Source organism: Dicentrarchus labrax, unplaced genomic scaffold, assembly GCF_905237075.1.
Source record: "Dicentrarchus labrax unplaced genomic scaffold, dlabrax2021, whole genome shotgun sequence".
NCBI classification, from domain to species: domain Eukaryota; kingdom Metazoa; phylum Chordata; class Actinopteri; family Moronidae; genus Dicentrarchus; species Dicentrarchus labrax.
In genome coordinates, this window is record NW_026136706.1 from 15385177 (window position 1) to 15397194 (window position 12018).

The window sequence follows — 12018 nt, forward strand, 5'->3', positions numbered from 1 at the left end:
AAGTGCACGACATCCTGTGACTGAGAGGCTCCTCACTGACATACTGACAAGTTTATAAGAAAACAGAATTGAGACATCAGCATTTCAAGTGTTGCTTTTGTCACCTGATTTTAAGTAGAAGTTTCCCCCCCTTTGTGTCATGTTAAGTAACATGTTATAATTTGAATTAGCTGCTGGGAATTCACCCTGAGGCTCTTGATCTCAGCTACATTTTAATACTCAACAAAGAAAATGAAAAAGAAATTAAAAAAATCTAAATTAGGAGTAAGGTTCTGATAAAACAAATGAATGAACTGAGTGAAGGAGAAATAAGTATTTAAATAATTCAGAGAGGGCATAATTAAGTGTTTAATGCTTTGCTGTGGTTCAAAGGAACAACAAAGACATTTTAATTTTAAATTAGAAACGTAAAAGAGACGCAGATTCTTCAGAGATGAGAACTTTGTGTTGAGTCACTTGATTTGGTCTCTTTCCTCCATCAAACAGTCAGGCGACGCTCTTGGAGATCTCCAGAGATAACAATGTCACATTGTCACATAGGGTTCTGCTACAAATCCTTAATTACAAAAAGAGGATCAGATGACTACAGCAACCAATACCGGGGTCTCCAGGCGGCATGGGGGTCTTTGATCAAGAAAATCCAATTATTTGTGTATATACATTTCCCACATAGTGATTACTTCATTAATTGTCCCGCCTTTATCTCCTCCCTTCCCATCCCCCCTAATAATCAGCTCCTTTATCCAGACCAACAAACACACCATAGGAGCTTTGTGGATTCAAAGGATTTGCTTTCCCCTCTCAAAGAGCCGCTATTCTTTGATGATTGGGCAGCGGCAAACTTCAAAGTAATAAATCTTATTTCTGACTGGCTGGCGGCCCACCAAAGTCCTTATCAAATTCTAAGAAGTGATCCCTCACTCTTCAGATAGACCGAGGATATCTGGCAGAGAGGAAGCAACCGGAGAGAGTGTGGAGACCCTGCTCGGCTCGATATTTCACCGCGAATGCGCACATTTATCTCGAATTAGTGCTTTTTTTTATTTTTATTTTTGTTTCCATCGAGAGGGAGGAGGACGTTTACCATGGCAGCAGTGGCTGTACTGCGGAATGAAACACTCCAGGCTTTTCTCCAGGTTGGTGCGCAACTTTCTGTTTACTTTGACGACTTTTAATAACTTGTGAACTTGCTCATCCCGGGGGTTTGATTTACGAGACTTTTATATTAAGCGAAGATTTCAAAAATATAATAATAATTAAAAAAAAAAAAAAAGTCGTGCAACCTTCATAGTCCAGTGTCATATAATTGAATTAGCACCGCTAATTGTTTGGGGTGTTAATGACTCCTGCTGCAACATAACGCCAACTTTTATGTCACATCACTGAGATTCAGGCTCACAGGATCGATTTACAAGCAGATGTAATTCAAACTATTTAGACAAAAACCCCATTTCAGCATTAGTCTGGTTGTTGAAACGCAGCACATTCTTAGTGTGTGTGTTTTTTTTTAACCGTGTAAAGTGTGTATAGAAATCATGATTGTAATGTAGGAAATGTGTGTCTCGGTTATCCAGGATCGCACTCCCAACTCTTCTCCAGAGAACTGTAAGCACTCTCCGCTGGCTCTCCTGGCTGCCACTTGTAACCGGATCGGCCATCACCACGGATCAAACCCGACAGATTTCCTCCAAGTCCCTTACGACCCCACTCTGGGCTCCCCTTCACGTTTATTTCACCCGTGGACTAACGAGGGGACCCCTCAGAGCAGCCTGGCCAGCAACTCCACTTTCGGACTATCCTCCAAGCCCCAGCTGTCTGCGCACATCCAGAGCTCCTTCAGCTCGCACCACGAACTGCCCCTCACCCCTCCGGCGGACCCCTCGTACCCATATGACTTCTCCCCTGTGAAGATGTTACCTTGCTCCATGCAGTCTCTGCAGTCCACCTGCCCCCCCACCTACGTCCCCGCTGTCAGTTACGCAGCCCCAACTCCCATCCCGACCGCCATGCCAAGTTTTGTCACGGGACCCTCTGGCCTTGTGCACCAGCAGCAGAGACAGTTGTCCCCAAACCCTGGAGAGGATATTCCGTGGTGGAGCCTGCAGCAGGGGAACCACGTCAGTCACTCTTCCTCCCTCGGTCCCCATCGCTTCCAGCTGCAGAGGGGCTTGGTTCTGGGACATACGGACTTTGCGCAATATCAGACGCAAATCGCGGCTCTGCTGCACACAAAGTCCCCTCTCGCAACCGCGCGGCGGTGCAGGAGGTGCAGGTGTCCCAACTGCCAGTCCTCCACGTCCAGCGACGAGCCTGGGAAGAAGAAGCAGCACATATGTCACATACCGGGTTGCGGGAAAGTTTATGGGAAAACTTCTCACCTCAAAGCGCACCTGAGGTGGCACTCTGGAGAGCGGCCGTTTGTGTGCAACTGGCTCTTCTGTGGGAAGAGTTTCACCAGGTCGGACGAGCTGCAGAGACACCTGAGGACTCACACGGGGGAGAAGCGCTTTGTTTGCCCGGACTGCTGCAAGAGGTTCATGAGGAGTGACCACTTGGCAAAACATGTCAAAACTCACCAGAACAAAAAAAGCAAGTGCCACGACAAGACACTCGACCACGTCAAAAGGGAGGACACGAGGAATATGTTGTAACACACCTTGTAGTCGTTTTAAACAAGTAGAAAATCACTAGTGCAATACAGTCAGTCCTACATTAGTTAAAGTACACAGTGAGCTGCGTTTTTATAGGGTATTTCTCTTTATTTTGTTGGTTGGTTTCTTACATCCTGACAATAGTTTCTAACATTGCTGGTCTGTGTAGCACATTTTTGTATATATATAAAGTTTCATAAGTTAATTTGGGACCATGGAGAAGTTATAGCTCATGAGTTTGAATTCACTGTCTATATCATATCAAGAAGACAAGTTTTCAACTTGTGTTTTGATCATTGTCTTCGGTGGAAGATTTCACTCCCCTGTAAATTATATTTAATAGCTTTTGTTGAATGAAAGTGTCCGTTTTTTGCTCCTTATGGGGTGTTTTTAAGCATGCTCTTGAAAAGATCTGCTATTGTTGATATGACCCAAATACTGTGTGAGAATAAAGATTATAACATTTTCCTCAACTCAGAATAATTCATTTAATATCTCTCAGTTATATGGGTGATGAGACTAATTGCACATAATCAGCTTTAATGTGTAAAGAAAATAGATTCAGTGTAACCTGAATTAGTGTGCCTTGTGAATTCTTGTCAAAGTTTTACAACAGTCAAACCCAGTTAGTAATTTCCAACTCATTTTGTTCAGTAAAATCAAAAATTTAAGTGATTTCAGGACAAAAACGTGTGATAATATTTAGCTTCCGTCTGTTGGTGATGGTCAGAAATGAGAAATCCACCCAACATAGAACAATGTTTAATATCACTTTGGATATGCTGAAGATGAAAAAAGATGTCTACATTTTTAAAATTCAATTTCTTGCCCTGTTATTCTGCTGCTGTTGTTGTTTAACCTTTAACATAAGCAAAGCAATATTTATTCAGGTAACATAGAGGTGAGAGAAGTTGAGTTAGTGTGGGCTGCATTTGAAAATCTTCACATAAAATAGCTGGAAATGTACACCCACTCTGTAAACAGTGAAATGTAGCTGTGTGAGCTCTGATAATTGGCGGCCAACTGAGTAAAAACTGACATATAAAGCCTGTAGGAGATTCCTCTTCATCATGTGAAGACCTGAGCGCTTCAAAAGGTGCATACAGGTGCTTATATTCTGAAACATAATTTAACTCCAAACTCAACCTTTTCAGTGTTAACTTCAGTAAAATATGAGGTTAGAGGTTTGAACTTAAAAATAGCTCCTTTTAATGGGGTGGAAAAAAACAACCTTCACAGTAAATTAAATAAAATTTTAGTTGTTTGGAGAATATCCCACATTTTCACATTTTACTTCACAGTTGATGTTAATTTTTCTGCCATTAGAATCGACTGTAGAGATGCTTTTAATTTGTTAATGCACTCTTAACAGATGTGGTCTGTTTGCCTTGTGCCTTTTACATTTACCTCTGAGGACTTTGCAGTGACACCGTAGGCTGAGATGAGACCCATTAACAGAGAGCCACTTTGCTTCTTAGCTGGAATATCACTGGGTTTGTGTTACACGCAGGAAGTTTAATGTCTCACCTCAGCCGACTGTTGGCCACAGTCCAGCTTTTCTCACCAAATTTTTGTCCAACAATTAGCATTTGTAGGTTATATTGCACTCTTACGACACACTAACGCCTACATTAAGTGTCGTGTCGAGTCCTCTGACCACAGCAGTGTCTTATCATTGCTACATGCTTATCAGTGTTTTATGTTGACTTCCTCCAATCAGACTTTCATGGTGGATGTAAAGTGACCTAAAAAAACCTTGATTTTCTAACCTTAAAGGGCAACTACGTCTATATAACATTCAACACATGAAGTGATGAACTCTTCGGTATCCAATAGATTTGAATGATGATCCAAACATCCACTTCAATAACTACACAGAGCAGTGACACTGTCCTCCTGTCTGTCTTTTGAGGGATCACTGAAAATGTCAGTATGAACAGAACAACCGATGCCATTCATTGGCATTTTGAACTGTCAGTTTTCTGCCTCAACAGCGCCCCCTTTTGTAAGTTGCCTCAGTGGTTCAGACAAATATTATTATGACCTGAAAGACAATTACATGACAAATCAGAGAAAAACCTCTCCTTCTATTCTTTTACATCTCACATGTCGGTGTATAACATGTTTGACTCCGTTTGTATTTCTCAGTTTTACTCCTATTGTTAATCCAACGGTGCAAATATAGTTTGTTTTGGTGTCCTTGTTGCATTGTTGGGTTGAAATCCTGTTTAGTTTGCTTAATTATCCTGACACAGCTCATTTCATCTGGTGACTTAAAGCTGCAACACAGTGACTTTAAGATGCAATTTAACATCCAAATCTAAACACACAGTCGCAGGTTGCTTTAAAAACAGGGTTTGATCGCTCCCAAACTGCCTTAGCCTAAGCAAAGGCAGGTGCTTCAAATGATATTTCTCCTTACAATATGTAACAATGTTGTCCCAATGCAAGGATAACCCAACAATTATTATGTTTCCTAGTGTTGTTAGAGGTTTGTTTACATCAGTAGGCTAATATTAGCAGACATTTTTTAATGATCATCAAATGAAAAATAAGATGAAGATGTGTCAGTTCTTTACAATTAAAGTGTAACTTATATGGTAATAAAATGCTGATCTGGCCTTTAAAACAAATAAACCATTAGTCTATTATTACCATTATGTCTGCTGTTAGATGTATCAGCTTTAGTATTTGGACCAGCCACATTATACCGCACTGTACTGTACTATTTTGTATACATACGGTTGTACGTGCTGCTGTATGCTCTTGGTAGTAGAGACTCTGAGAGTTTATCCAGTTTTACCAAATTCCAGGAATGAACAATCTGCATGAATATTAACATACATTTATCACAAAAGAGGGAAAAAAGCTACAGTAATATGATGAGATGTGTCCATTTGAACTGTAAAGTCTTTATCCATTTTTTATGATCCTATTATAAAATGATGCCTATGGATGGATATGTTGAATGCACCAGACTGGCTCTGCACAAAGGCATTGTTCAGCTCTGATTTGCCTTCACTGTCCAACTTTAGTCTCTATTCTCTAACACTGTAGGAGGCCATAATGGTTAATTGTTCACAGAAAGGATATTATATGTTGTGGCTTAAGTTTATTTTATAAAAAATGAATGAAAGGTTTAAGAACTTCAAATATTCATATTGAAAATGTCCATGTAAGATTTAAAATAATTTAATCTCCACTGTCTGATAGAAAGAAAAGCATCATTGATATTATTAGCATAAGCATTATTGCAGATTAAATGCTCATTCCTAATGATCTCATTCTGTATGTCATTCCCTTCAGTGTTACACGGTTCAACCAACCTTTTATAACACTTATGAGCAGTTAATAAAAGGTTTAAAACACAATAATGATACTATAATGTAGTTATAAGCAGATATATATATTTTAAAGCCTTTATTAATGTTTAATAATGTCAACAACTATAACTCCTGTGGAGCATTTTAACAATCACTTAACTGACCTATTTGGATCAATACAGCATCAATACAGTTGCAATAATTGTATCATGAGTAGAAAACCAAACAGGCAATGGGCTGTTTTGAGTAGTGTTATGTTTTAGTGTTTATTTACCCAAAGTAACATATGGCTGTGAACTGTTACTGTAGCTCTTTTTAAACGTATACATCACTATTCATGACAGTTGCCAATACTATATGTAGTTTTGAATGTTATATGCAAACAAACAGTACATTTATTACAGTTTTAGGGGTAAAACGTCACACTGGGTCAAAACTTGTACATAGTAAAACAACCTTATAGAAAATAACACTGGATGAAAACAACCCATTGGTACTTGGTAACATTAACCCAAACTTGGTAAATGTTTAACCCAGTGATTGTTAGAAAACAGATGATGAATGATTGACTTAAGGAAACAAAGTATTTGTTATTATTGATAGCATTTATAATTTAAATTGTGTTTATTTATTATATTTATATTTAAGTATTCATTTACTTTTTATACCTTTGCAAACACCGTCCACGGATGAAGACCAGGCGAGGCAGCTCAAAGCTCTGGAAGCAATCTGATCAATTGACTTTGGGTAAAGAATTTTTGTCAAACTACTTTTTCAGGAGAGTAATTTACCTTCAGGCTCAATATGTTAAATCACATTAATCAAGCAGTTTTAAACCTTTTTTTTAATGTATAAACATTAAGAAGTGCTTTATATCACACTCATATTTGTTTGTGTGCAATCATGTATCATTAAATATAATTGCAGCTTTGTTGTAGTTCATTAACTTAGGATGGTTCATAGGAGCAGTTTCAGCTGTTGACAAATACACTAAAAACACACTTTAAAACATCCTTGTATCTGCCTACAACTACAATATACTATAATCAACTTATTAAGTGTATTTGCTGCCTATACATGCTATGAATAGAAATGATGAGTGTTAAAAGATAACATTAATATGTTTATTATTACAAATGTAATATTAACTTCCATGTTTAGGAATCACATCAACATCAGATGAAGTAAGTTACTGAGGTCCTGTGAGCTTTGGGGATCAGGTTCAGTCAGGATGGGACTCTTTCATCAGGCGTGATCCTACTTCACTGTGGCTCTGCAGAAATAACATGAGTGACAAGCTGTGGCATGAATCAAACCCCTGATGTCAACAGCTCTGCAGCACACTGTGGAGGATAGTTACTGTATGAACCGCCTGAAATGCTGCTGCTGGTGTTACATTTAGTGTCTGTACATTTAGATAAAAAATTATTCACATCTGTGAGCTGGAGCGTCTTTGCTGTCTTGTCAGTGGTGTCAGTCTGTGCCTTTAAAGTTACTGAACACATGGTTTATTCAACAGACAAAGTTAGAGCCGTAACACATTTTCTTTTTTGCGGATTCTAGCGGCCCCTGTGGACAAACACGGTAGTGTGTTTCCACCGTCACGTTTCATTGATTTCAAGGGGAATCCAACCCCAGTGGCGGGCATTAAGAATAATGATAGAGAAATAAATAATGTTTACGCTGATGTCTGTGCTTATGTAGGTCAGAGGCATCAGTGTTAAACTGAGACTGTTTCATAACCAGTTAAAAACCTCCTTGTAGTGGGTTTAAAGTTCAGAAAATTACATTTAAAAAACAAATGTAAGGTATTGTTTATTAAAAGGTTTTAAAAAAGCTGCTTCATCTGGACTGTGCAGATTCATCACATTTGTATTCAAATATTGCTAAACTCTGATTGGTGCACAGAAATAAGTGACATCACCTTTTCCAAACACCTAAAAACAGTGAGACAATCAGAAACAAAAGCACAGAATACAGAAAATCTTTCATCTGAATACATAAACAGGAAGGTTTGTGTCCATGTAGCTCACAGTAAACTGGAAGAAAAAGAGTAAAATGTGACACTGTTGGTGAAACATCATAAGAATCAGTGTTTTCTCATTGTGGAAACATTTACAAATCACGTACAAGGCAAATATTTGGACTTTCCACGGCCTGTCTGCTGACTTCAGAGTGAAACAAAAACACATAATGGAAAGGATACAAGTTAAAACAATTTAGGAATATCATGAATAAAAATGTTAAATCAGCTCATGTTACCTTTTCTTCTAGAAATGTCAGTGGGTGTAAATTAGTTTTCATATCTTTTAGTTTTAGTCTAATCAGAACACAGGAACCAAAATTAAAGATCATGAGAACAAATGTAACCAAACTAAATCACACAGTCAATAATAAAACCTTATATTTACATGATGAACTGGCTTAATGAAGAGTAACATTTAATTTCCATTACACTGGTGGATTTTACACATGGTTTTGATAATATTCATCTAATTCTGCTTCTGAACTGTGCCAGTAGTACAGCAGCTGTTTCCGGCACATCACTCACAGAGTTGTTAGTTTTGTTTTATAACTCTTGTTAGTCTGTGCTGTGAATCATCCAGAGCTGAGTCCCTCTTTAGACCTGTGGAGTGAGTCCTGCTGCTTTTGTAACAAAACTGAAGCAGTTTATAAAACCTGCCTGCTCGGTAGAAATATATTGTTCACCCAAAGAGGTTTTAATGGGGAAACATGGCTCACTGCCAGGTCCTGGACCAGAGATCTTCAGTACATGTATGAATAAATCTTTAAAATCTCCAAGCTGAACTGACTATAATGAATCACCACTGACTGAAACTATAGTTTTTTACAGTGGAGCTCTCTCACTGGTGGCGACTGTCAGCTCAGCTGGGATTCACAGTACATTTCTGTTGTTAAAAAAACTAATTTAGATTAGATTAGATTAGATTCAACTTCATTGTCATTGCACAAGTAGTACTAGACAATGAAATGCAGTTAAGAATCTAACCAGAAGTGCAAAGCAGTAAAGTGCAGAGTAATGTGCATATGTACAGGGATATATTAATATATATATGAATATACTAGCAGGATATTTAGAGTATGAACAGCATTAACAGAATTAACGAAGTGAGGTAAATACACTAAGATATTAATAGCTATTAAGTTAAGATATTTACAGTATGAACAGATTTTTGTTAAAAAAACAAATGTTTACGTTCTGGTGACAAAATGTACAATAGTAATTATGACTGGAGCAAACGACTGAAGACAGACGACACAAGGGATGGGACAATAAAACAGCAGACTTGTACAGACACTAGTTTGTTTTCCCAAACCTTGACCACTTGTTTAGTATTGTTACCATGACAACGATGGTCCCCCAACCTCTGTAGAGTCATTTTATCCTCATCACAATGTCTCCCTGACTTTAACAAATTACTTATTTTACCCACAATCCTTCCCTAAAACCTAACCAAACCTTACAACGACGACTTTGTCACATCATAAAACTGATTTGAAAGAGTTTCTGAAGGAGGAGACATGTTGTCCTGCTGATGTGGGAACAGAAGACAACAGTTAGATAAAAGTAAACAAACTATAGTTAATGACTTGTGAAAAGTGATTCATAATTTCCACATTTAGCCTTTTTTTCCTGCATAGGAATAAACAGGCAGCTGCTTTCTGGCAAGGTACTCTTTCAAGTGGACTACACTCAAGCTCTTCTGTGTGTTTACACAGGAACTTTAAGGGTCTCTAGCTGTGAGAAGGTGATAGAGGGTTTTCATGCCTCACAGGAGACCCGTTTAAACAGTGGCTGGGACAACACAACAGACACATTCAGTCAAAGACAATAAACCCTGTTTTGTAATGTAACCAAAATGACCTCATACTGCATCTCTCATCCTTTCTGCACCAGCAGGAGAGAGCAGGAGAGTCCCTGTTATTCTGTAGTTTATTTAACGCACACAGAGATACCATATAGTTTCATTGACACATTTAGAGTTTTATTTTCCTTTGTCAAATAATTCCTCTGATTGTAACTAGCCATTTTGAGTCATTTACATTTTTATGAGAAAATTGAAGGATTGTACTTTTGCATATTTTAATTGGCTTTTAAAGAAAAGGGGGGTTTTGGGGTATTTAAACCATGGAGAATCGTTAAATAAGATTCTAACTTTGACGTGCTATATAGATATATAAAAGTGTTGTGATAGAAAGAGAATGTCATGCCAGTTCTGATTAAAATGTTGATTCTTGAATGGAGATTTATGTGTTTATGTAAGAGGTCAGCAGTCAGCCTCATGCTGGGCTCTATGTTTTATACATCAGTGCACAGTAATTAAAATGTAATTAAAACATGTTATTTTTCTTCATAACTGATTTCCATCTCTTTATTGAATACATAAGTAGCCTATGTTTAGATGCAGATAAGCATTTACATAGCTTCCCAGTGTACGCCCAATGATTCAACGCAGTGCAAGTGCTTGAACCTCCCTGTGGACGTGTTTTTATCCTCCGAGCCTTCGGGATCCGACCTTGTTTACATTCTGTCCTTGACCCTCTTTTAAATTAAACCTTATTCAAAACTTCTTTATTTGTGAAACTCAAATGGAGAGGTAACATCCCTGCCTTTAAAAAAAGACATTTATTCATGTATTATAATAGCCTCCTCTATCTGTTTCTTCAATAACATTAAATTGTTGTTTTCTTGTCTTGCTTTTTGCCAAAAGTTAGAAGAGAAGATCAATAGCTCTTTTTCATTTCTGTGTGTTAAATATGAAGATACATTCAGCAGCCAGTTAGCTTAAAGGACCAGTGTGTAGGATTTAGTGTCAACTAGGACCTGGGGATTAAAACGGACTGTGAAGAACAGAGGAGGAAACTACGGTTGCCGTGAAACTAGTAAAAAAAAAAAGGCAAAAGGCTACAGCCAGTGTTTGGTTTGTCCGTTCTGGGCTACTGTAGAAACATGGTGGTTCAACATGGCGGACTCCATGGAAGGCAACCCGCGGCCTCTGTAGATGTAAACGGCTCATTCTAAGGTAATGAAAACACAACGATTCTTATTTTCAGGTGATTATACACTAATGAAAACATAATTATGAATATTATATTTAAATTTCTGCAAATAAATCCTCCTAAATGTTAAACACTGGACCTTGAAAGTACAGAAGTATTATCAGCTAAATGTACTTTAAGTATTAAGACTAAAGGTACTCATTTGCCCCCTGTGATGATACAATAATTTACATTAATAACACACAGGCATCAGTGTGTTGCAGCATTTTATTGTTGTAGCTGCTTGAGGTTGGTGGAGGTAGTTTTAACTATTTTATATAGTTCATTTCAGTGGTTCCCAACCTGTGGATGGGCCCCCCTCAGTGGGAACATAAGATAAATAGGAGGGGTTGTGAAATGAATTAAGAAAAAAACATTTTCTGACATGTTAATTCAGATTTATTCTTTTATTAAGACTTTTCAAATCATTGTGTTTTTATGAAATGTTGTTGAGTTAAAGCTTTTTGGGCCTTAAAACAGATGATAGAAATAAAGCTATGTGAGAAGTTTAGATTTAGATTCTTTCTCCTTTCAGGGGAAACTGCCAACAAGTCACAGAGATCTGAAACATGACGAGAAGCCTCAACAAGACAGATTGTTTTGAAAAGGGATCAAAGACCAAAATAAGCTGGAAACCACTGGTTTAATCTTTAACAACGAGTTGTATTTTATAAGATGAGTAAAGCTGTCAGATAAATGTAGTGGAGTTAAAGTAGTACCTCAAAACCTGAGCACTTGAGTACTCTTTGTTACCTTCCACCTCTGTTAAATACATTTTCAGTACCTCAAAGTCTGTTCTCGCTGACCCATAATTATCTATTATATCATCCTCAGAGTGATTCAGGAAGGTGTTGGAGGAGAGGGGGGATGTGGACTCACGGCTCCAGTTCTTCTAAGATTCTGGCTACGGCCCTGAAACGTTCCCAGATGATGACTGCTGATGTTATCATAGCTTCACCTGCTTTAACAAGATCAAACAGGGC

The 12018-nt window shown here is 38.0% G+C and overlaps 1 protein-coding gene across 1 annotated transcript; it reads left to right on the forward strand.

The window, feature by feature from the left end:
• Positions 1-710: 710 nt before the first annotated feature.
• sp5a (Sp5 transcription factor a) lies at positions 711-3124 on the forward strand. Its single transcript, XM_051404769.1, has 2 exons — positions 711-1136; positions 1575-3124. The coding sequence occupies exons 1-2, from the start codon at positions 1086-1088 to the stop codon at positions 2649-2651; spliced, it is 1128 nt and encodes a 375-aa protein (XP_051260729.1). The 5' UTR covers positions 711-1085; the 3' UTR covers positions 2652-3124.
• The last annotated feature ends 8894 nt before the right edge of the window (positions 3125-12018 follow it).